General features: G+C 48.4%; 1 protein-coding gene across 2 annotated transcripts in view; it reads left to right on the plus strand.

The window, feature by feature from the left end:
• Ranbp10 (RAN binding protein 10) overlaps positions 1 to 25,507 on the plus strand; it is a 61,327-nt gene extending 35,820 nt beyond the window's left edge. For both annotated transcript variants that reach the window (XM_075977145.1, XM_075977148.1), the window contains 11 exons: positions 6,980 to 7,147; positions 12,275 to 12,297; positions 14,095 to 14,279; positions 17,953 to 18,065; positions 18,962 to 19,070; positions 19,169 to 19,317; positions 19,488 to 19,692; positions 20,763 to 20,884; positions 21,323 to 21,468; positions 21,750 to 21,861; positions 22,215 to 25,507. In XM_075977145.1, the coding sequence (XP_075833260.1) occupies positions 6,980 to 7,147; positions 12,275 to 12,297; positions 14,095 to 14,279; positions 17,953 to 18,065; positions 18,962 to 19,070; positions 19,169 to 19,317; positions 19,488 to 19,692; positions 20,763 to 20,884; positions 21,323 to 21,468; positions 21,750 to 21,861; positions 22,215 to 22,345 (1,463 nt within the window). In that variant the 3' untranslated portion in view covers positions 22,346 to 25,507. The remainder of the gene's footprint in view (positions 1 to 6,979; positions 7,148 to 12,274; positions 12,298 to 14,094; positions 14,280 to 17,952; positions 18,066 to 18,961; positions 19,071 to 19,168; positions 19,318 to 19,487; positions 19,693 to 20,762; positions 20,885 to 21,322; positions 21,469 to 21,749; positions 21,862 to 22,214) is intronic.
• The last annotated feature ends 366 nt before the right edge of the window (positions 25,508 to 25,873 follow it).

Raw genomic sequence — 25,873 nt, forward strand, 5'->3', positions numbered from 1 at the left:
GAGCCATACTTCCCGTTAGTATTGCAGTCCTGTCCATGCCTCCCAAGCCAGTGCCTAGCTGAGCCTGCTGGAGAAGAAGCTAATGGGTTGTTACCCTGTAAAAGGGATCAGTTAGGAAATTCTCTGAACCACTGAGCAGCTGCCCAGGACCAGCACTATAAGAAAAGAGGTTGGGGCTTAAAAGCCTGGCACTGCCTGACCCATTGTTGCCTTTTTTCTTTCTCCTCTCTCTGAGATGTCCTTGGAAAGTGTCCTGAATGGATGATGTAGATGCCCAGAAGCCTTGGAGCTTGGCAACAGGGTTACAGAACAGTGCAGAATACAGGTGTTTTGGCAGAGGTGGGGAACTGGTCAGAAATCCTGATGGTTCATGTGGTGGTGGGTGGTCCCCAAGGGAGGAGCATGGCTCAGATGAGAGCCTCCGTTTCTCATTTCCCTGTGGTTATGCTCAAGTCTAGCAGTGCCCTTGGCCCCATGACCTGGGTGAACTCCTTTTCCAAGGGCTACTGCCATCACCTGTGTGTTTGGCAGCCTTTTGAAGGCTACTCTGTTAGACCTGGAAATTCTTATTACTAGGCACTGGGGCTCATTGTAGCATTCGTTCTGTAAACATGCTAGACTTAGACTGGTTTCGGTGTGCTGGTTCATGCCTGTAAAAGCACTTGGGAAGCCAAAGCAGGAGGATCACTTTGAGTTCTAGATTTGTGCTACAGAGTGAGAAACTGTCTAAGCAACAAGTGTATTTTTCAAGCTGAGCACAGAATAGACTGTAGTTCTAGCTACTTAAGAGGCCAAGGCAGGAGGATCACTTGAGGCCAGGAGTTCAAGATCAGCCTGAACAACAAAGCAAGATTCCATCTCAAAAAAAAAGGATACTGTATTTTTTTTCAGGGCAAGTTTGACCTTTGAGATAAGGGATCTTATTGACAGCTCTAAAATTTGAGTTTGTTAGCATTTGAAAGCAAAGATTCTTGGGTGTGCTCTGAGACTAGGGCCACATCAGGCTAGAGCAGAGTAGGGACCAGTTGCTGCTCCAACCCTTACAACTGGCACTCTGTATAGAGATGTGGATCAAAAGATAGTGGTGTCTGGGCCACCTTTGAGGAACTCACCTGCACCTCTTAGGGTTTGGGGGTGTGCACAAGGTCAGGCTTCACCCATCCATTAGCTTTCCCAGAGATTTGAAAGAAGCCCTTTGGGAAATGAGCAGAAGCCAGATTCAACCCTAGAGAGACATTAGTCCTGGGAGTTGAGCCCACACACCCCCATTGTACGGAACAGTGCCATCCCTTTTCTTTAACATGGTTCAGGGTCTGACAAACCCAGCTTTCCCTAGGGACTCTGGGTGTAGAAAAATAACTCACCCAGGTGAGACAGATGCCACCATTTAAGCCTAGAGCTAGCCAGACCCTCGTGGACATTTCTAGGTCTTTCCTGAATACCAGGATGATGACACAAACAAGATGTGTTTCTTCCTTTTTTTTTTTTTAAGATATTTGTTTATATGTGTATGGGCGTTTTGCCTGCATGAATGAATGTCTGTGCACTGTGTGCATGCAGTGTCTGTGGAGGCCTGAAGAATGTATCAGAACTGTGTATCAGAATGTACAGATGGTTGTGAGCTGCCACGTGGGTGCTGGGAATTGAACTGGGTTCTCTGTAAGAGCAGCCAGTGCTCTTAACCACTGAGCCATCTCTCCAGTCCTAAAAGCCCCCTTTTATGCAGATGCCGGCTGTATCTTCCCTTTCCTTCCCATGGCTTCAAATTTAACTCTCAGACCCTTTTCAGTGGAGGGTCCAGGAGCTTGTGGAAAGGCTTACCTTACCCAGGTCCATTAGCTACTTACAGAGATTTTGTTTTGTTTTGTGTTTCCTTTCCCTCTTTAACACGGTTTCCATGCAGGGCCACCATGAAGATTCTGCCCTTGGGTTACTGTTTCCTTTTCTGCCCGAAGCTGCCAGAGCCTTTAGAGTTCCATGGCCCAAGATTCCCAAAGCTCATATTAATGGCCACGGGGGTGGTGTGACTGCAGAATGCTGTTTGTGATGGACTTGTTCTGTTACCTCAGCATCTACTGAATGGAAACAAGACCCACCTGCTTTCCCATTAGCCATTTTCTATCTGTTGCACACTGGTTCCGTTGAGGTTTTTAAGATAGTTGGGGGTATAGAGAAAGCATGTCTGCCAGACTTCTGGATGGAATGTCTCAGCACTGATGGCTACTCTTGTGGGACAGCCCAGCTACTGATGCTTGGCTGTCTTAGTAGCCTCAGGCTTGGGAAACCCCCTGGCCAGCCAGCCCAGCACATTCCTTCCCACAACAGGTCCAAGAGTGCGATTTTGAGAGCCACTGGGCATGGCTCTTGAATGCTGCATGTTCTATAAGGGCCGTGAACAACTAAGAACAGAGTGGGCCTGGGTCTTCTGCTAGTGGGCCTGGGTCTTGTGCTAGTGGACCCTTCACAGGAGGGAACTAGAGATGCAGAGCACCCAGGTGTGATTGCTAAGCTGATGTTCAAGGTCGCGGTGAGAGGAAAGAACCTTACTAGAAATACTTCCTGTGACTTGTACCTCATGCTCAGTCCCACTGAATCATGCTATACCTGAAAGATATGCAGCCGAGTGGACTCAGGAGCTGAGTGCAAGAGTTGGCATTCAGACTGAAATACTGAGTCAGTAAGATGTTTGGGCAACACAGTGAGACCTCAACTGAAATCAAATCAAGTCCTCTGACCCCAAACTCCACTATTGAGTGGGATGTGGGAAAATAACTGGTTTGAAGACATAGGCTCAGGCTAGCTTTGGGGGTAAGCATTGGGCTGGGCCCTAGTGGGCAGCCCCAGCCTAGGCCACCTTCCAGAGTTTTATTTTATTTTTTTTTATATATTTATAAATGAGGGCACCAGACCTCATTACAGATGGTTGTGAGCCACCATGTGGTTGTCGGGAATTGAACTCAGGACCTCTGGAAGAGCAGGCAATGCTCTTAACCACTGAGCCATCTCTCCAGCCCCCTCAGAGTTTTGACCTAATGCACTGATGATGTGGTTTGGCAGTAGTCTTCCCCTCCCTGATACTTTGAGACTGAAGCTCTTGATGTGTCCTGGTGGATGGGAGTGGCAGGGGTGGGCTCCCAGAACAGTCGTGCTGGAGCCCTGACACTCCCATGGAGAGTCCCTCACCTCTGGGATGTCCCATGCATGGTGTCTGGGGATGCCAAAACAATAACCACTTCCTCAGCCACCCTGTATTTATGTGTTAGGTCTTCCCAGTTTGATGATGAGTCAGGGGAAGTGGGTGGTACTGGGGTTCCTAAACTGTACACATGGAGCCTTCTGGACTGAATATAGCTTGCCCTCCCTTTGTGTTATTGGCTTCTGGTAAGTACCTGATGTGTGGCAGGGCACCCTGACATTGACTTTCCTGTTGGGGTGCCCGTGAAATCAGTTCCCTTGAGAGTAGCAATACCTAATTTCCTTGGAGAAGGAGGGATGGTGAGTTGGGAGGCTTTCTGTTAAGAGTATTGTCTCCATTTACAGCCCGTCTTTCTGAATCCGAGCTAACTGGATGTGATTCCCTGCAGAGCCTGAACTCTTATGACTTTTATGTCCTGCTGTCCTTTGAAACAGCTGTCTTTAGTCTTTGTTTTGCGTTGCTGAACATCAAACCCAGAAGGGTTTTAAGCATGCTAGGCAAGCAGTCTATCACTGGCCTTCATGTCTGTGGTCTTATAGCAGGAATGGCAAATCTCATTACTAGACACATACCCAACTATATACCAGGCTCATCTAGAGAAGGACGAGTGTGCATGCTGTTGGCTTTAGGCACGAGTGGGAAAGAGTGTAGTAGTCTTCAGGAGTGGGTGCTGGGTAGGAGGGGGCTTACTTAAGCATGACTACTAGTCCCCTAAGTAGGTAGGGGACTTAGCACCATAGATGACTCTCAAGCTTCTAGGGATATTGCATACTCTGCCTTGTTTCATAGATGAGGAATGGAGAGCCAGAGGAATGAAGCTGTGTGTTGGGGCAGAGTCATGTCTGCCACCTGGCTGTAGGTCTCTTTCTAAAGTGCAAAAACCTTCACTGTTAGTCTTTATATGTGGCGCCTCACGTGTGCTAGACAGACTCTACCACTAAGCTCCTACATGAACCAGATGTTAGGTTCTGTGGACAAAGGATGCTTAAATAGGGCTGCTGTTGTCAGAGAACTTAACTGCATTAAGGAAGAGAACCTATCTCTGACCAGCATGGCCCACTGACCCCTGGCGGGGCAAACAGGTGCCCAGTCTCAGGTACCCAGATGTTCCACGGGGCTCTTTGTGTCTTTTGTCTCTATTCCCTGCTTTAGGCTCCTAAACTGACTTTCTCATGAGGTTAGAACAGTGGCTGCAAGGGATTTTGAGAGCTGCTATCTTTCTAACTACCTGTGGAGATTTGTTTCGCTCAGATGAACTGATCATATTCCCTTCGCCCAGAATGTCTTTCCCTCTGGTCTTCTTGGCATGTAGAACTCTGCTCAATGTGTGTGAGTGTTTGCGGGAATATATGATGTCTGCATGCAGTGCCAGGAGAAGGACTTTGGGTCTCTTGGAACTGGAGCTAGAGATGATTGTCAACTGCCATATGGATGCTGAAATTGAACCCATGTCCTCTGGAAAAGTAGCCAGTGCTCTTAAATCACTGGGCCGTCTCTCTAGTCTCTACCAGGTATTTCTTGTTTGTTTCTTTGTTTGTTTGTTTACTTACTTACATGTTATCTGTCTTCTCTGCTCCTTCCACATTCCCTCGCCCTTTGCCAACTTCCAGGAGCGGCTTTTGTTAATTATTCAGTGGCAGAGGGGAGGAGGGGAAAGGTGCATGCTGTCTCCAAACCACCCTGCCACCCTACCATTGTAGCTCCTGTTCCTGAGGAAATACATACCATTCTGGGGTTTAAAAATACCTTATTTATAGCCAGGTGCACGCTTTTAATCCCAGCATCCTGGGAGGCAGAAGCAGGTGAATCTCTGTGAGTTCAAAGCCAGCCTGCTCTACAGAGTGAGTTCCAGGACAGCCAGAGATACACAGAAAACCAAAACCAAACAAAACTTAATTGTTTTCAATTTTATACACCTGAGTGTTTTCCTACACGTGTATGTGTATCATGTGTATACAGTACCAGAAGAGAGAATCAGATTCCTTGAGCTGCTTAGTGGGTGCTGGGTCCTTTGCAAGAGCAGCAAGTTCTCTCAGCCACTGAGCCATCTCTCCAGCCCCCCCCCCCATTTTTATTGTAATTTGAGACAGTGTTTCACTCTGTAGCCAGCCCTGGAACTCTTTTTTTTTTTAACTTAATTTATTATGCATACAGTGTGCTGCCTGCGTGTATGCCTGTATGCCAGAAGAGGGCACCAGATCTCATTACAGATGGTTGTGAACCACCATGTGGTTGCTGGGAATTGAACTCAGGACCTTTGGAAGAGCAGCTTAAGATGTCTCTTAAGCTCTGAGACATCTCTCCAGTCCTTGGCCTACAGCTCTTTAGAATAGATCAGGCACAGACCCAGAATTCAGAGATCCACCTGCCTTTCTGCCTCTGAAGTACTGGGATTAAAGGCATGCACTATTACACTTGGCTACAGTCTTCTGTCTTGGTGGTAACACAATACATTTGTTAAAGCTAATTTGAATTGTACTGCTAAAATGGAAGAGGAGCCAGTAGCATAGTCAGTATTATAGTATGCTTAGTACAGCTGAGGAGCCAGTAGTATAGTCAGTATTATAGTATACTTAGCACAGGTGAGGCCAGCTTGGTCTACAGTGAGTTCCAGAACAGCCAGAGATGTACAGAGAAACCCTGTCTCGAAGAAACATAAACAAACAAGCAAAAATAAAATGTAAATTAAACAGCACTCTGGAGGCAGAGACAGGTGGATCTCCGTGAATTTAAAACCAACAGCTTGGGCTACACAGAGAAACTCTGTCACACACACACAAAAAAAGGCTAAATAAATACATAAAAATAAAATATAAAAAAAGAATTAGTAGAGCCAAATGTTGAAGTGCCTGCCTAGCATTCCCAAGATTCTTAGTTCAATCCCCAATCCCTAGTACCACCAAAAAGAAAAGATTAAATTACTCCCCAGTTAAAACACATATACTTTTTTGTTTGTTTCTTTGTTTGTTTTTCAAGGCAGGGTTTCTCCAGTAGCTTCGGAACCAGTCCTGGGAACTCATTCGGTAGACCAGGCTGGCCTTGAACTCACAGAGAGTTGCTTGTCTCTGCCTCCCAAATGCGGAGATTAAAGGTGTGTACCACCACCGCTCCATCAAAACACGCATACATATTTTTAACAGCTGGGCATGCTGCTGCTCTCTGGAATCCTAGTACTTAGGACGTGGAGGTAGGAGGATCAGAAGTTCAAGACTAGCTTCAGCTACATAGTGAATCTGAGAAGATTGTGGACTTGATGAGATCCTGCCTGAAAAACAAAACAACCCACCAGTATAGACTTCCTAAATTCTAGCCTGCTCCTTCATGAGACTAAGACTTTCCCCCACCCTTTGTTTTCTTTCTTTTCTTTTCCTTTTTTTTTGTTTTTGTTTTCGAGACAGGGTTTCTCTGTAGCTTTGGAGCCTGTCCTGGAACTTGCTCTTGTAGACTAGGCTGGCCTCGAACTCACACAGATCCGCCTTCCTCTGCCTCCCAAGTTCTAGGATTAAAGGTGTGCACCACCACTGCTCCGTGAGGCTTCTCGTTTTGCGTTTGTCTTCTGGTGAGTCCCTTTCAGCTCTTGCCTCAGCTCCTCAGAGGTAATGATCTGGTGGACTCTCAGAATATGTGTGCAGTTTAGCAAGACCATGTCCATAGGGAGCTCTGTGAAAGACCATACCCCTGAGTGCTGGCTAAGATGGGCAAGGGGCCTGGCAATATAATTGAGACCTTCAGAGCTTTCTATCAAGTACAGATTTTAAGCTATTGCTGCTCTCTTCCCCACAGGTTGGGACAAACATTCCTATGGTTACCATGGCGATGATGGACATTCCTTCTGCTCCTCGGGGACGGGCCAGCCCTATGGTCCCACATTCACCACAGGGGATGTGATCGGCTGTTGTGTCAACCTCATCAACGGCACCTGCTTCTACACCAAGAATGGCCACAGCCTTGGTAGGTGCATAGGAGACCTTGGAGGGTCTGGCCTGTGGAGCCACTTTGATTGATGAGAAGCTCAAAGGCAGGCCTTGAAGTCAAAGTAGTATCATGGAGCCTCTGCGCAGCTCTGGGGGACTGCAGTCACTTCCAGCCATTGGAGCCCTTTCAGGTGAATGGAAGGCAACAGGCATGCCCGTTGTTAACCTGTCCCTTCAGCAGCATTTACTGGATGAGCCCAGGATGGTTGCTGAGAGCAGCACATTCTAGTCATGATCCTGGCCTGTCTTGTCGGTTGTGCTTGATGGAGAAAAAGTTTGAGGACCCTAAGTGTAGTTATCAGTGGTTGTGGTTTGGATTAGGGTTTGCATGCCTATAACCTGGCCCAGCTCTTCTGATAGTGGGGTACTGAAAGTAACAGTGAGGGCTGTCAGACAGAAGGTAAATGGGAAGGAGTCAAATAGGGACAGAACTCTGGCAGTGTTGACAGAGTTACAAATAAAAATCCGGGGAGAAATGGAGGGATGCATCCAGAGAGAAATGGAGAGATGAACTGGAAAAGGGGGCCAGGAGAAAAGGTAAGCACCTGGAGATTAATGCTAGAGATGGGATGGAGGTCCAGCAGGACATTGGGTGGTGGTGCACTTGGAGAAGAAAAAGGTGAGGAAGGAGCCAGACTAGTGGAATGTTAGGCAGGTGGAGTGAAGGAATTTAGTGGTGGGAAATTGCGGGTCTGATGGGTTCCTGGAAAGGAGCTGTTCTGTATATAGAAACTTAATGTTAGAACTTGAGCTGTTCATGGTGCTGAATGCCTGTGATTCCAGCACTAGAGGGAAGGAGGCTGGTAGAACAGAAGTTCAAGGCCATCCTCAGCTATATAAAGGGTTTGAGGCCAGTCTAGACTTAAGAGCACCATACAAACAAAATGGATTTGGGGGAGGAAAGAGAAAGAACATGCTAGATGTAGCATCCACCTGAAATCCCAGCACTCAGGAGCTGAGGCAAGATGGTTTCTATGAGTTAAAGGCCAGCCTGGATTATGTAACTACCCAAGGTTGACCTATGAATTCCATATATGTGCCGTGGCATATGTGTGCCCATATTCACATAAATATATACATAAACAAGAAAAAGTGAATTAATTAAAGTTTAAAATATGTGAAAAAATTCAGAGAAAGGGACTTGGACTATACTGACTAGTAAATGGTCCCTAACGGCCGGACTTGCCTGCCTTGCAAGGGTCTCTGCTCTGACCATACCCTGCTTCTCCCAAGAAGAGAACCAGCAGCACCTTACTAACCAGGCCACCAGGCTTTTTAGAATTGGAAACTGGGGTCCTGCTTTTGCTGACTTTTGGGGCAGTAAATATCTTGCTGTTGCTCCTACAACCTGGATGTGTATGTGGGGTTTTCTTGTGCCAGCAGCTGCTCTCGAATAACCATTCAGAGTCCTAATTGTAAATGCTTGGCCAATAGCTTAGGCTTATTACTAAACTCTTACATTTAAAATTAACTCATATTTCTTATCTATGCTTTACCATGTGGCTTGGTACCTTTTCTCAGTATGGTATGCCCATCTTGCTTCTCTCTGTGTCTGCTCGTTACTTCTCTGACTCTGCCCTTCTTCTTCCCAGCATTCTCAGTTTGGTTCTTGTACCTAACTTTGTCCTGTTCAGCTGTTGGCCAGTTGGCTTCTTTATTAAACCAATCATAGTGACATATATTTACAGTGTCAAAAAATATTCCACATGTATGGTTTTTCTAGGAGATAAGCCAGTCAGAATCAAGAGCCCTAAGGGAATTAGGTTTGCTATTGACTGGGGATGAGCAACTAAGAGCCAACATTCTTCAGCCATTCTTTGCACACCATAGCCTAGAGCACGCAGGAAAGGACAGGAAGATGGGTGATTGAGAACATGTCTCAGAGGTAGAGCTTCACCCGGTTCACATCTGAAGAAACTCTCCTGAGACTGACCGTCACCTAGATGCAGTCTGGTGTCCCACTGGCAAGATCTCGAGAAGGTTCTTTGCTCCTTACTCTGCTTTCTGACTCCAGCTATTTCATTACTTTGGGTTCATCTGCAGCCAGAATCCCAAGGGCTCTTAGATGCCCTCATTGCATATCCTCTCACCTGTATGTCTATAGCCAGGCTCAATCCTACCCCTTCAGGTATTTGCCTTTCACATCTCTAGCTTGTCCACATCTTGCTTAAAGCATGGTGTCTCTCTCTCTCTATTTTTTTTTTCTTTAAGCATGGTATCTCTTGAGGAAAATAAGATTTGGAGAATACAGTGCTGTACCTATAGTAACTGTATGTTTAGTGCCTCCTTTGGGCACTATAGATGTGTGTTAGGACTCTGCGAGCCAGGTCACCTTAGGCCATTGTTTATCTGTCTAGTGAATGCTTTTTATGGACCCTGTGCAAAGACCTATTTATTACACGTTTAATTAAACTTGATATGGTAGTACATTGTCTAATTTTTTTATCCTTTAAAAAAATCTCCTGTGCTCTTGTTTATTTCTTAATATTTGCTGTTAATTTCAAACTTCTGTTAACCCAAAGTATGATAAATAAGTATCATTTAATAAAGATACTCATTAACATACTAGAAGAGGAAAAGACCAAGATTTGAGTTCCTTTGTAGTTAAGCTTCCCACATAGACAGCAGTCATTAAAAACCAGTTGTGTGGTTTGGAGATCTAGGTCGGTGGTAGAGCACTTGCCAAGCTTCTTAAGATCTTAAGTTCAATCCTTAGTACCACAAAGTGAGGCAAAACAAATACAGAAAAGCCAAAGAATCAGTTAAGCTCTGTCTGGTGGCACAGGCTGTAATCCCAGCTTCTTGAGGCAGGGACGCTCAGGGCCAGCAGGGCATCTTAACAAGAATCTGTTTCAAAGTTAAAAAATGAAAAGAGAGCTGAAAATGAAAATTAGAGGTCTATGATAGAACACTTGCTTGGCCTAGCTAAGGCCCTGACTTCCGTCCCTAATACTGGGGGGCGGAGGGGATGGGATCAAGGATATTAGCTTGAAGCTCACATTTCACCATCTGGTCCATGAGTATATTTTGGGGACCTAATTGACAGTGAACTTTCATGAGGTTTGAGGGATAGATGCTTGGGGAATCTTCCCATGTCCTGTGCCGTCTTATTATTACTAACATGCTTCAGGCTCTACTCCCTCCACTTTAGGGGTTAGAATTACATATCCTACCTCTGGCCTCCCTGCCTCTCCTCTTTGTCATAGCACTCAAGCCTCCTGTTCAGTGTCTCTGGGATTATTCATCAAACACCATCTTTCTTGCTGAATTCAGGGGCACTTTGAGGGCGAGCTGGCTTGCAGCTGTTTCTCCAGTCCTGTTACTGGGCCTGGCTCCTCAGCAGATAAATGGAGATGGAGGACTGATATCTGGTCCATAAGTGGTCTGTATGCTTGTAGATTCTTCTTCATGTGATTCTGTACTGTCTCACGTGGTCTTTTGTTCTCAGCTTCCGGGTCCTCAGAACCAAACCTGTTTACCCAGGGCTCTTCTTATCAGCAAGTCTGGCTATCCTGTTTGCCCGACCTTTTTCTTTCTGTGGGTCTACAAATCTTACTAACACAGTAGCCTTAGTGAGGCTCACAGGGCCTCATCAGGGAGCAGTCTTGCCTTCCACAGTGCAGTACAGAGTAGTTTTTTCCTTGTTGTCCTGACAGCCTTCAAGGACTTGTCTTTCCTGGTGCCATTGTGAGGCAGAGTTGGGCAGGTCTGAGTGTGCTAGCCTCTGTCCAGACTGTGGCAGTTTTCTTACTGTGTAGCCAACTTGGACCTAGACCTCATGGTAAGTGAAGCAACTTTCATAGTCTGTCTCATTTTTCCCCCCCGTTAAGGTAAAGGGTTAGTATTACCATTTCTTCAGATGGGCTAAGGTCACATGGCAGTAAAACTGATGAAGCTGGAGTCCCCTTCTTTGAAGGTCCTGTGAGCATCTTCCCAAGCCTGGGAGTGAGTGGCATCTTGGATACTTCAAGATCAACAAAGGCACCTTAATGAGGGGCTTCTGGTGCTGTGACTCTGACCCCGTATGTGAGGCTCACACGTAACCTCAGGCCAGTGGAGCATAATAAGGATTTTGACTTTCACTCACGGAAGAGCAAAGTAGCCGTGCAAAGAATGTGTAATGTGTCATCTCTCTTTACCCTGTGTTTTAGTCTGTGTACTAGTGTGAGAAATATTGCACACTTCCTGAGGCTGTTGTCAGACTTCACTGTGCTGTTTGCCAAGTTTCTGTTCCTTCTTGATGAGAGTTCAGAAAGTTCTTTGGGACCTTCAGAGAATCAGTGACTTGAAAACCCTAATGCCAAAAGCGGAGCAGTTCCCAGATGACAAAAGACTTTACCTAAGAAGTCTGTGAGGCCTTGGAAGAGGCTTGCTTGGCTCTTCACATTCTGATGCTCCACTCTGAGGATACTGCTCAGGTCTCCTCATGTGTTTGGGGTTGCATGACCTCCACTCTTACTGCAGCTCAAATTTGAAGTCTCTAGAGATGCATTTCCCACTCATGACAGGAGGGTTCGGATGCACAGGCCATTGTTGGCCAGTGCTGGATAACAAGGAACTTCTGAGGACTTGGAACAAGTACGGTCTAAAGATGAGCAGCGCCACCCTCCCTGCCTGCACTTCTCTATCTCTTGGACTGTTAGATCCACCCCTGCCAACACCTCAGTGGCTAAAGGCAACACCTCTAACCTCTGCCTCTGAGTCTGCTTTTTCTTGTCTGTAAATGGGAGAATGAGCAGAATGCCTGTTCCAAGGGATTGGCATGAGGAGTGGATCAGGTAGTAGACGATAATGGGTGGGAGCACACAGTAGGTTTCTGTGAAGACATTTAGATCAGGATGCTTGAAAAGTCTTAGGTGATAGATCACTTGGGTTTAGTTTTTCTAGCAGACGTTCTTGCAAAAGTGGAAAAACTATAGGCAATTAATTACCTGAGGTTCTGGTTTCCCTTCTGGTTAGATTATCCAGCAAGAGGAAGGCCCAGGCCTAAAACTACCAGTTCCTAGTATATGCTTGGCCACCATCTGCACCTTGAGTTCACAGGGTGCAGACCAAGGGGCCATCCCTGTCTAATGACCTGATCACTGTCCTTTCCTCCCCGCAGGTATAGCCTTCACAGATCTCCCGGTAAGTACTGCTGATAGGTTTTCCTTCTCCTGGACTTGAGGGCTGCCCGGGATGGGTGGGGATACCTGCAAGTGCAGGGTGTGGAGTCTGGCCCTTTCCTTAAGCAGGGATGTGTGGTGTGCTGCCAGTGGGGGTTACCTTCTGGCTGTCCTCTCTCTTCAGCAAGGCCTGGTGTTCCTCCATGTCTCTTAGCAAGTGACAAAAATTTGTGGCATTCTCTAAGGCAGTTGTTGTGGGTGGGGGTAATGGAATGGTGGTGGAATCAGGGTAACTCCATGGCACAGGCTGGCCTGTGACTTCAGCTACAGGGCTGGGAGTGGCATATAGGGGTTGCTCCTGAGCTTCTAGGAATCAGGTCCTTATCCAGGCCATTAGAGATCCCTGAGGAAAGTCAGCACCCCTGGAAACCTAGCATGCTACCATTCAGGGTTCCCCTAAACCTGGATGAGTTGCATAGGTTTTTCTCTTAGAAAGAATGTTTTCTGTCAGCTGAGTTTGGTCCTTTCCCTCCTTCTCTACCCTATTACTTGACTGAGTTGTACGGGCACCGTACATGCAACCTTTACCCTGAATGTTGGGAGCCTGCATGGGTCTCTGTGACTTTATTATCCTGGGTGTCCCACTTTGCCCCAGGAAGTGCATTTGTAATATAAGGGACCTCGGAATCTTAACTGCAGTACCATAGTCATGTTTAACTTCCTGTTATGTATCAGAATCCTTCCTTCCTACCTGGAAGCCCCAGAAAGGGGCTGTTGTCCTAGGCAAGGGGGGCAGACTCAGAAGAATTCTGACTCTGACTGCGGAAGCTTCTAGGTGTGGAGACATGACATGAAATGAACAGCCGTGAGTGTGGACGGTGTGCTGCCACATGCTGGGAAGGCTGGGAAATGTCCCTGTGGGAGGAAAAGAAAGGAAGCAGAACGTCTGTAGGTTTAGACCTCGTGGTGGGCTGAAACCCATGTGCCCAGAAAAAACATGAGATACTTGTGAAGGACCCATCGCCTGAGCGCTGAAGGTGAAGAGGGCTCAGGGGAGCCGAAGGTGGTGGTGCACACCTGTAATCCTAGCATTTAGGAGGTGAAGGCAGCTGGGTCAGTCAAGGTCATCAACTGCATAGTGAGTTTGAGACCAAATGGGCTAGATGAGACCCCGTCTTTAAAAACAGAGTGGGTAGGAGTTCCTGGGAAAATGGTGTCTAGTGGCATGGGGAGGAGGGGGCAAAGCTTTGGACATGGGCAGTAGGAGCCCAAGAGGCATTGAGTGAGGCTGTGACCTGACTACAGCTGGTCGTGGTAAGCGGGTAGTAAACGCAGCGCTCCATATATCACTGGCCAGAAGGCCTCTGCCAAATAAGCCTCTGACCGGAAGAGGGGCACCTCTGTCTCCATTACCAGCTCTAGAAGCAACTCACCAAATCATTCGCCTGCTCTCATCTCTGCTCCTCGTTTCCTACGTCATCCCCCCCCCACTCATGTACCTCTTTTTGGTGACCAGGGACATCCTTGACCCTGCCTCTCTTTCCAGGGAAGCCATAGGCCACCCCATGGCACATTTTTATTTGTATGTATGTAGTGGTCTGCAGTCCTGTCTGATACTGTGTGTCTTGGCCAAAGGCCTGGGGGACATAGTGACCTTTGGTGCAAAAACAGGAAACTTTTCCTTATTGAACCTTGCTTGCTTTTCTTTTTCTTCTCCCTTCAAGCTTTTGGGGATAGCTTTTCTGCTAGGGAGGTAGGCAGAATGTGATTGATCCGTGCTGTCCTCAGGGGCCTGACTGACATCCATTTTCCTCCTCAGGCCAACCTCTACCCCACCGTAGGCCTGCAGACACCTGGGGAGATTGTGGATGCCAACTTTGGGCAGCAGCCATTCCTGTTCGACATTGAGGACTATATGCGGGAGTGGCGTGCCAAAGTCCAGGGCACTGTCCACGGCTTTCCCATCAGTGCCCGGCTTGGCGAGTGGCAGGCGGTGCTGCAGAAGTGAGTGCTATCCTCCCTCCCGTAGGCCTTATGGTCCTAGAGATCTATGCAGTATTATTGCAAATGCTGCTAACAGTTCCATCCGCAGGGCGTGTTTCTGGGGACACTGGCGGACGACTCAGCTGCTGCTGCTCCCCTCTCGTCAGTGGACCCCCTCTTTGTGCTGTGGAACTGCTCCTAGTTAACCCTTGCCTGGGCTGGAGAGTGGCTCAGTGGTTAGGAGCACACAGGACTCTTGTAGAAGACCTGAGTTCAGTTCCCAGCACCCGTGTCAGGTGGCTCACAGCTCTGGGGGATCTGACATCTTCAGCTTTTCTCAGTTTGCACAAACCCACACATGTACGGCATTCAAATTATACATATAATAAAAATAATAACAATTCAAAAAAAAAGCCTTCCTCTCAGACAATTTACAAGGCACCTGTGTGTAAGATCACCAGCCCAATATAGGTATGTTGGCACATGCCTTTAGTCCCAACACTCGGGAAGCAGAGGCAGGCATATCTGTGAATTTGAGGCTAGCCTGGTCTATAGAGCAAGTTCCCAGCATAACCAGGATTACATAGAAAAACCTTGTCTTGAAAAACCATTAAAAAAATTCATATTGCCATACTTTGGTTGAGATGACTTCACAGGGTTAGTATCCACCTCAGTATTCCTGTGTCCATGGCAGAGTGGTATCAGGAAGTCTTCCTTAGGACCAGCCTAGCAGGCTCCTTGGCTAATTAGTGTCTAAATTGTCTTGGAGGCTAGTGTTGCTGAGATCCAACAGGGGCCCAAGTTTCGGTCTTTATTTCACTAGCCAGCTGCATGCTTGGGAGAAGCAATGGCCGTTAATCATCCACCTGTTAGGAGGTGGATGTGAGCTTGGTTCTCAAGAGTGGGCAAGGACTTGGCTTCTGCTAACCCTGATTATTGTTCTGCAAAGGCACCAGGGGACCAGGGGTAGGATTTCTCATGCAGTCTCAAGCGGTCCCCAGCACCACCCTGCCCCACCCTGTCTCCTTGGTTCACTTTCTCTCGTGGTCCAGAGCTTTCTATATGCTAGGAAAGCACTGTCACTGAGCCATATCCCCAGTACTCAGCTTTCTTTTCTTGAGGGATTGATGCTAAGGTAGCCTTAAGGAAGGGCTGAGGTACAGGCATCCAGACCTGGAAGGAATAGCATTAACCACCTCTGGTTCCCAGCCCAGCAGGTGAGAAATGCTTCCTTGCAGGCCAGAGCAACACCATCCCCCACAATATACTTACTGGTTGGGCAGGAGAAGAAATGGAGTTACTTTCAGGGTTGGGCTCAGCACATGGATTTTTATATGTATGTATCCATGGTGCCAGTATATGTCCTATGCAACATTTGCCAAGACCTGGATATAATTTGTGTTCTGTTATTCTTTATTCTGTTAAAACTTTATTTTATAAATATTGTAAGTGACTAGGTTATCTTGGAGATAGATTTGTCACAGCTTCATGTCTGACTGGCTTCCCCTGGTGAGACTCAAGTATTATCATCCTCCCATCCTCTCCCCTCCCCGCCTTTGCTTCCCTTATCTCTCTTGACAGCAGTAGAACCCAGGTCCTCATACATGCTAGGCCACAGTACTGCCGACCAGAATCCCCAGCCCGTTTCTTTTGCTGGTATAGGTAACCCTTTCATAATAAAGAAATTCACATTATGTAAAGTTTCTTTCTGGGGCTCAGAGCACTTGCTGCTCTTGTAGAGGACCGTGTTTGCTTCCCAGAATCCACTTGACAGCTTACAATCATTTGTAACTCCAGTTCCACAGGACTTGATGCTCTTTTGTATTGTGCAGGCACCAGGCATACGCATAGTACATATGCATACATGAAGGGAAACACTCAAATACATAAAATAATAAATAAACAAATGCTTAAAATTGTGTTTGCATTGTCCTCTAAAGCAGTATTCTTTTGTTTGCCAAGATAGGGTTTCTCTGTGTAGCCCTGGCTGTCCTGGAACTCACTCTGTAGACCAGGCTGGCCTCAAACTCAGGAGATCCACCTGGCTCTGCCTTCCAAGTCCTGGGATTAAAAGCATATGCCACCACTGACCGGCTAAGCAGTATTCTTTTTTTTTTCTTTTTTCTTTTTAATTTATTACATTTGGTTTTGTGAGACAGGGTTTCCTCTTTGTAACAGCCCTGGCTGTCCTGGAACTCTCATTGTGGACCAGGCTGGCCTTGAACTCACAGAGATCCGCCTGCCTCTGCCTCCCCAGTGCTGGGATTAAAGGTGTATACCACCACCACCTGGCTTAAGCAGTATTCTTAAATCAAGCTATATTTTATTTTTATTTTCTTTTAGAGATTTATTTTTATTTTCTATGAATTAGTGCTTTGCCTGCAGGTATATTATGTGCACTGGGTGTGTGCCTGGTACTTGTGGAGAGCAGAAGAGGGCATCAGATCCTCGACCTAGAGTCACTCTGTGAGTGCAAGAGCAGCAGGTGTTTTTAAACTACTGAGCCATCTCTCTGGCCCCAAGAATACACATTTTAGAGGCATCTTATGTTCATAGAGATAATCTGAACCATGTTTTTTTGTTTCTTGGGTTTTTTTTCAAAATACGTTGCTCTTCTGTTTATGTTAAAATGCCAAGCATTTTGATTGTTTATTTCATTTACCCCTTAAAACATAAGAAGACAAACAGCTAAAGTTGCACAGACTTAAAGCATTTCCCATACATCTCCTATCCACACAGGTCATGAGAGCTCATCTTTGTACACATGCGTGTACATGTACACATATGTGTACATCAGGCACTGCTCAGCCAGCTTGAGATGGGGTTGACTTTTTGTACATTATGCTCTTCCACAAAGATTGTGCTCCTGCTGCCGTGCTCTGCCTGTCTCTTCCCAGCAAAATCAGCCTGATACTGAGTTCTTGGGCCCTGATCCATGGTATATCATGGAATTAATTTGACCTATAGATTAAGCTCCCATTTCTCTAGAGCAGAGGCTCTCAACCTACCTAATACTGTGACCTTTTAAACAGTTCCTCATGCCTTAGTGACCCCCAATCATAAAATTATTTTGTTGCTACTTCATAACTTTAAATCTGCTACAGTTATGAATTGTAATGTAAATATCTGCTATGCAGGGTATTTGATAAGTGCCCCCACGCGGTCCTGACACTGCTCTAGAGCCAGTGCCCCCACATGGCAGGCTCCCTGGGGACAAAGGTGCTTCCTCCAGTGCAGGCAACCCCAGGGTTCCCCTGTGTTCCTCACCATTTGCTAAAGTTTGGTAGTTAGTTCTGTCAAATACGGGTGTGCAGGCCTCCTCTGTGTCCTGGCCACTGCCACACTGCCTGTCTAGTTGCCATTTTAGGCAGCCCTGGGGTAAACTTACCAGATCTGGACTTGCTGCAGTCTCTCAGAAGCCAGCCGTTTCTGTGAGGGGGAGGGCAGCATGTCTCAGAGAACTGAAGCCACTCCTCTGACCTCTAGGCACAGATGTGACTGGCCCCTCTCCTGTCGACAGTGTGAGCACTTGAGGGCAGGTTTCATTTTCTTTACCCACTCTGGGTCATACCTCCAAGATCTATTTAGGGGAGACCATAGGGATGCATGTGGCCTGTCCCCCTTCAGTGGTCTATGAGAAATGTGGTTCTTGGGTGTTACCTTAAGCTCTTTTTATTTTTATTTTTTTTTTTAGCATAGTCTCATCTTATCTGGTGCATCATGGGTATTGTGCCACAGCCACAGCTTTTGCCCGAATGACTGAAACCACAATTCAGGAAGAACAGGCATCCATAAAGAACAGACAAAGTAAGGTTAATTTTTTTCACCCCTTGCCTCCTTACCTGCCCCTGAATCTGTAGCTCATTCCTTCTCAGGCTGTCAAGAGTCTAGTCTAACCTTGTCCTTGCCGTCCTGGAGACCAGCTTGCTGGCTCCAGTCCCTGCTCCCATCCTTCATTCACTGCTCCACAGGTAGCCAGCGGCCGTCTCGGAGCAGCCTCCCTAACATAACACATTATGAAAGTCAGGCGTAGACCCAATCCTGGCATGGCAAAACCCTGTTCCTCCATGCTTGTTTCCCCTCCCTGCCTCTCTGAGCACATCATTTCTGTGTCTGGGTCTGGGTCTCTCGAGAAGCTGTCCTCAACCAGGTGGATGGACAGGTATCCTATCCCAGACTTGGGGTCAACAAATGAGAGCGCTTCAGACCCAGATTCACAGCAAGCTGCTCAGGTCCTAGGGCAAGAGTGAGAAGGGAGTAGCAGGACGCTGATGGCCTCAGAGAGGCCAGTACGGAGCATGCTTGCAGCATCTGCACATTGTCAGGAAGTGGACCTTAGCTCAAGCCAGCGCATACCCCTGAAGAGAGCGCGGTCTGTCTAAAGAGGCGTCCTCAGGCCAACCCAAGATCATAGTCTCATAGCCAGGGCTCCCCTCACTAGCTACCTCCCTGGCTTCCTGGGCCCTGCAGGAGTGGACCTCCTACCTCTAGGCTATGAGTTCTCCTTGTTCTCTCCTCATATTCTTGAGAACTCCATGACAGCTGTCCAAAACTAGCCTCTGCTGTCGTCCTGGCAGCCAGGTTCTCTCAGCCTTTTCTGTGAGCTTCTCCAGCTATCAGTGTGCCAGGAGCCAGTCCACCTGATTTCTGGCCGGGGGATGCAGGGGTCTAGCCCTTACTCACAACCATGTTCTTCTCTACAGAAATCCAGAAGCTGGTGCTGGAAGGCCGGGTGGGCGAAGCCATTGAAACAACCCAGCGCTTCTACCCTGGGCTACTGGAGCACAACCCCAACCTGCTCTTCATGCTCAAGTAAGTCAGGTTTACAGTTCCAGAGCCTGGCCCTCCGTCGGCAGCAGGAACCCCAGCCTGCGCCAGCCCAGAACGCCAACGCTGCGCTCCCTTCGCAGGTGTCGACAGTTCGTGGAGATGGTGAATGGCACCGACAGTGAGGTCCGCAGCCTGAGCTCACGAAGCCCCAAGTCCCAGGACAGCTACCCTGGCTCCCCCAGCCTCAGCCCCCGACACGGCCCTAGTAGTTCCCATATGCACAGCACAGGTCAGCATCCTCCAGAGTTCTCTGGGAAGAACTGGTGTGGGGAAGAATGGCCGCCCCCACCTTTCCTGAGTGGACTGAGGACTGGCTTCTGGATTGGGTGGAAGGGAAAGGACCACTGTGGCGATCCCTGGGGCCCCACTTCTTACCCCTTCTCTGACCCTGGCTTCTAGGAGCAGACAGTCCCAGCTGCAGCAATGGCGTTGCATCCACCAAGAACAAACAGAACCACAGTAAATACCCCGCACCCAGCTCCTCTTCCTCATCCTCGTCCTCCTCGTCCTCCTCTTCCCCGTCCTCCATCAATTACTCCGAGTCCAACTCAACAGACTCCACCAAGTCCCAGCCCCACAGCAGTACCAGTAACCAGGAGACCAGGTGCCTGTCTTGCTCCTCTCTCTCCACTCTGCTTCCGTTCTGTGCCCACTGAGCCTATCACTGGGTAGTCTCTCCTTTGAAATGCTGCCTTCTGCCCTTACCCTCACCTCTCTTGTAGGTCTTGCCTGGATTGCAACCTGTTGACCGATCAGGCCAAACACTGGTTCTAGCTTTTGTCCCTATTCAAGATATAACTGTCAATTTCCTTGGCTCTGGTTTTCTCTGTAGGTGCTGACCCTTGCCAGACTTGATAACATGGTAGCCTACACAGGGATCCCTTTTCCAAGGAATGGGCCTATTAGAACCTGTAGGGTCAGCTGGGTGGAGGTGGCGCATGCCTTTAATCCCAGCACTTGGGAGGCAGAAACAGGTAGATCTCTGTGAGTTTGAGGCCAGCCTTGTCTACAGAGTGACTTCTAGGACAGGCTCCAAAGCTACAGAGAAACCTTGTCTCAAAAAACCAAAAAAGAAAAAGAGAAAGAAAGAAGAAAAAAAAGGAAGCTCTAGTATTTACAGTTAAGCAGTTTTTATGAAACTAGGCGCATGGGCAGCCAGGTGACCTGGGCTGTAGGCTGCAGCTCCGAAGGCTTTCAATAGGTCCTAGGCGTACCTAAAAGCTGACCTTGCTTTCAATATAGGTCCTAGGCGTACCTAAAAGCTGACCTTGCTTTCAATAGGTCCTAGGCATACCTAAAAGCTGACCTTGCTTTCAATAGGTCTTAGGTGTACCTAAAAGCTGACCTTGCTTTGGGTTCCTGCCAAGGCCACAGAGATGCCCAATCAGTCAGTTGCTCAGTTGGTAGGGAAGAGAAGGATATATTGAAGAGGTGTGTCGACTGAGAAGAGTCACAAGAATAGGAATCATGTAACAGGCACCTGGAGATAACTGTAGTGGGGACAAAGCTTTGGAGCCTAGAAAGCTTGGGCTGTCCTTCCATGTCCTGGCAGTCCTTCAGTTTGATGCCATGACAGGGCCCGTTTTGGTCCATCGGGTAAACTCTTGGGTTTACCTGAAGCGATGGTAAACAAAGCCCAGGTAGAGACCCAACTCCTCTGTCCTCTGTCTCCAGCGACAGCGAGATGGAGATGGAGGCAGAGCATTACCCCAATGGCGTGTTGGAAAGCATATCCACGCGCATCGTCAACGGCGCCTACAAGCACGAAGACCTGCAGACAGATGAGTCCAGCATGGGTCAGTGCTGTTCCTTCGTGTGGCCTAGCCCCTGTGCTCCTTGTAATACCCACTTCCTCCTGAGAGGGGCTATGATGGCAGGCTCTGGCAGCTTGAGAAACTGAAGCTGGACCCAGCCACCACTTTCTTAGTCATTCCTGAATGCATCCTTGAGGTGGCTTCCAGTGTGTAAGAAGGTCCATGCCTGCCACCAAGACTCCTTCAAGGCCAAAGGGAGTTTGAGAATGTGGGCCTCACTAGCACCACACAGTTGTGCAGGGTGGGAAGGGGGAAGTTTCCAAGTTATGCCCCCTCTGGTCCATATGCCAGCTGAACTTAGCTGCTCCACCTGCGTGCTCCCTAGCCCTTGGCTGCCTTTGGTAGACGCTGTAGCTCCACGGGGTCCTGTGTTCCTCCCCCTTTCCCTCTAATGTGTTTTCTGCTGGCCTCTGGGTGCAGACGATGGGCATCCGCGGCGGCAGCTCTGCGGGGGCAACCAGGCTGCCACAGAAAGGATCATCCTGTTTGGCCGAGAGTTGCAGGCATTGAGCGAGCAGCTGGGCCGAGAGTACGGCAAGAATTTGACCCACACGGAGATGCTGCAGGTATAGGAGAAGCCAGGTCCTCACACAGAGCAGGTCCCCATCTGATGCCGGGGCTCTGGGAAGCAGTACTAGGCCAGAATGGGCTCTAGTCATGTCTACAGTGGAATGTGGGGTGTTCAGGGTGTTCCCCACCCTAAGATCTAAAGAGGGTTTAGCTTTGCCTGACTCTGTAGTTCAGGGATTGTGAGTTCTCTCTGGGCCCCATGCAGTATTCTGTCCTCAGGAGCTGTGGGGACTGTGTGTGGTGCGCTACATTCCTCTCACGAGTGCTCTGTCCCTAGGATGCCTTTAGCCTACTAGCGTACTCAGACCCCTGGAACTGCCCCGTTGGCCATCAGCTTGACCCCATCCAGAGGGAGCCTGTGTGTGCGGCTCTCAACAGCGCCATTTTAGGTGAGTGCAGCTGCTGAAAGCACATGTCCACCTCTGAGTGTGCGGTGGCCACCTTCCCTCTGCTGGACATGCTAGGTTGGCCTAGGCCTTCACGGGGAACCTGACCCTAACTCCCTGTGCCCAGCTGAGTTGGCTGCTAGTTCATGACCATGGGCCAGGCCGGCTTTCTTGCTCTAGAGAAGGCCAAGGTCCTTAGGTTCCTGTCATGAATGCAGGGCTATGGCCTGGTGGTTAGGGCACTCAGACAATGAACTCTATTCCAAGAGTCTGTCCATACCCCGACCTCTAGGGAACTTTGACCTGCGCCCAAGTCCTTGGCTAAGCATTGATCATCCCTTGTAATCTCTTCACAGAGTCCCAGAACCTGCCAAAGCAGCCTCCTCTGATGCTCGCCCTGGGCCAGGCATCTGAATGTCTACGGCTCATGGCCCGAGCAGGCCTGGGGTCTTGCTCTTTTGCCAGAGTTGATGACTACTTGCACTAGCTGACCTTCCTGGCTGGCTCCGGCTGGCCATCCTTCAGCCCTAGGCTGGAGCAACCCTGCCCTCCATAGGCACCTGGTACAGAGACCTGGAAGCCGTGGGCAGAGTCCCACTCCTCCTACCTGGCCGGTCTTTCCTCCCTCCCTCCTCCCTCCCTCCCTCCCTCCCTCCCTTGTTCTTTCCTCTTTTTCCTTCCATGTGCAGCGGCCTGTGACACAGTATTGGCTGGTTACTCATGTAGCGGCTTCTCCTTTAAAGGAGATTTTGTTTTTGTTTTGAGGAGAGGTTGGGTTTTTTTGTTGTTGGTTTTTTTTTTTTTAATCTTTTTTTTTTTTCCTCCTGACTGAGCCACCAGTGTTTATCTCGGGAGAGTTTGTGCTGAGCTGGTTTCTGCTAATTTAGTAATGAAGCCTATCCAGGTTGATGATAGCTTATTATTTTCATAAGTAAAAACAAACAAACAAACAAATGAGATTATATATATATATATATAAATATATATATATTAAAAAAAAGACACAGTATTTATCGTAGCACTAGTGGTCCAGCACCTCTTGGGTGAGGCTGTCCAGACACCATGTGTTTTTATTTGAGTCCAACTCATTAAAAAAGAATCATCTCTTGTCACTTCAATCAAGTGATTTGTTTATTTTAGGCTCCCCTTTTGTTGAGCCACAGGTCCAGCTGAGGCTGCTTGGTGGGCAAGGTCAGGCTAAGCTGCTTTGCAGCATCCCAAGAGGTGTGGGTCTCTAGACCCCGTCTAGGTAGACAAAACACAGAACTGCAGGTTCGGGGATTCAGGGATGTGAGGTGGCACAGGGGCACACAGCAAAGCAAGGGAACACAGGGTCTGTAGCCAGCGCGCTGTCTACCACTCCACCCTGCCTCACTGCCTGCCTTGCCCCTCTCTCCCATCTCAGTGCCCTGCCTTCCCTTGTTGTTAAGATGGCCAAATAATTCATTACTCTCAGTTGAATGCCTGGAAACTACCTGCCTTCAACCCAAGAGCTGCTGTATGCCAAGAGGAAGACTCTGTTCCCAGGACAGAGGCCCTTAACTACAGGCTGGCTGCTTTCTTCCTGCCTGGGTCTGCATCACTGCCCAGCTCTGATGGGATTGATGTTTCCTGTGGAGAAGTTGGTACCTCGTGGAGGCTGGTTCTCAGACCACTGGTCCAGAGTGGATGGAACCTTTGGCTTCCTGGTCCAGATTTCCCTACAGCTATGGGAGGCTGCTCCCTCCAGCTTGGCCCCAGCAACTCTTAGGAAGAGGAGACTTCATGGGCCTTACAATGTCCCACCAGCTGTTTCACATGGATCCTCACAGCTGGTGGAGCAACAACAAAAAAACCCCACCACCACAGGGCTGAGATGCTGCCAGGATGTGGGTGGGCCATCCGTGGAGGGGACTGTCTGCCAAGGAAGAGGAGGGTCTATGGAGAGGAGACCTGGAGGGCCAGATCTCTTTACCTGCTTCACAGGGTGAGTGAAAAGCCCAGCAGCCTCTGCACAGAGAAGGCAGAGCCGCAACTGGGCTTCCAGTCCCCGTCTGCATCTGCATCTGGGCTGGGTGAGCTCATGTTCTGCTGTGGACACAGATCAGTGGGAGAGCTGGAGATGCTCTGTGTCTGCCAGGCTTCACTAGGCCCACAGCTGGGCAAAATGAATTAAGCCAGCTGTCACGGGCCAGGGCCCTGACTGAAATCTTGCAGAAATTTGGTTTGAGGGCTACTACATTTTCTTGGTTCCTGACAGCTTAGTTAGCAGCTTGTTAGGAGGTCTTGTCCTGTGTAAAGGAAATTTCATCCTGTCGAAGGCTGGAAATATCAGGCTGTTACAGTGCTCGTCCTCACATTTGGAAATGAGATCCAGTGGCGTTTGCAGAGCAGTGGAGTTCAGAAAACATCCCCACCCATCCTCTCCTTTGCCCGTTAAAGAAACAGGCCCAGGAGATGAAGTGACTTAATCAAAGCCACACAGCAAATAGTGGCACAGTCAGGACTAACTATTCGTATGGGTTCGACAGTCTTGGCAGATGAGCTTTGTGAGGGGTTAGGTTGGTATGACTTGAGCAGTGCCTGAGCAGCAGGGACCTTTAGGAGTGTGACAAGGGTGGGGATGGGTGCTTAGACTTGGGCTGTGGAGTGGCTGAGAGGGCCTTGGAGGGCTCGGGATTGCTGTGTGCTGTATGGGGTTGTGTGTCTATCTGGCTCGCACTCAGTACCCATGGCCATCTCCCCATTTTCTGTGCCTTATCTCACTGTTTCAGCTGAGTCCAAGTTGTTTACTCGGTTCCTCTCCAGAGGGGCTCCCTGTCCTAGTTGGACAGCTCACTTTGGGGACATAAGCCTTTGCCCCACAAGCTGTGGGGAGGGCCAAAATCAAGCTGCTGGAGCCAGTTGTTAGTCCAGTACTGCTGCCAGAGGAGCCCCGTATGTACCTCCAATCCTCCTAGCCTGTTTCCAGGAGCCTGGATGGGGAATAGTTTCTTGGCTACAGCTTAGTAAGGGGCTGGACCTGACCCTTGTAGGCAGGAGGAGGACCTGGTTGTGTTGGGTTCAGCCCTTGGGGAGCAGCATTCCTTACTCACCTCCCCTTTGTGGCACTAGGTGGTAGCTCCTTGCAGAGCAAGGACCAAGTTGACAGATCCCCACCCCTTCCTATGTGGGTCTGTGGCTGGGTATAGGCGGCAGAACAAGAATATCACAAGCTAGGGAAGTGAGGACTGCCTGGCTACCCAGCCCCTTAAGCACAAAAAAAGAGATGAGGCAGAGGACTGTTGGGGCTGAACGTTCCTTTGGTCGCTCACAACTCAGGTATGCATGTCATTTGGCAGCTGGACTTCAGAGCCCTACTTTACCACCAATCGCAGGCGTTTGGACCTGTGGCCAGATGGTGGCTTCTGGCTGTCCCCAGCGCCCACCTCTTCACATAGGTCCCTCCATTCTCAACTCCAGCTGAAACAGGCATCCTCCACATTGTGCACACTGGTTCTGCCTTTGTCCTTGCAAGTTGATACTCAGCATTAGCATGAAATTTGTGGTGGGAGAGGGTTGACAGAATTCTAACACAAACATCCTATTAAATTGTACTTGAGATGAAAAAATTCCTGTTGTATTTTGACAGAATTATTTTTATTAAAATACACATCCATGAGCAATTGTCTCTCTCTCTCTTTTTTTTTTTTTTTTTTGGTCTTACTGGGGTTGGTGGACTCATACATCTCTTGGCAAGACTCCAAAAAGGACAGGGGCTTTAGCTAGTTTTCTCTTAAATAGCTTTCATCTTAGACCAGAGAAACGACAAATTTAACCTCAGAAAGGCGGACTGCGATGTTGTTTTTCCTCCACAAAAATATGCTTCCACAACAAATCCTTCACCCTCGGCTCAAGGATCTCAGCAGAAGAGGGACAGGAAGACTGTAAGAGCCAGGGGGACAGGCTTGCTGTGAGATTTCATCTAGAAATGTCAGAGAAGGTATACCTATGAAGTCTTATCAACATGGCTGCAGAAGTCTCATTCATGACCTGA

The sequence above is a fragment of the Microtus pennsylvanicus genome, chromosome 6, assembly GCF_037038515.1.
Source record: "Microtus pennsylvanicus isolate mMicPen1 chromosome 6, mMicPen1.hap1, whole genome shotgun sequence".
Classification (NCBI taxonomy): domain Eukaryota; kingdom Metazoa; phylum Chordata; class Mammalia; order Rodentia; family Cricetidae; genus Microtus; species Microtus pennsylvanicus.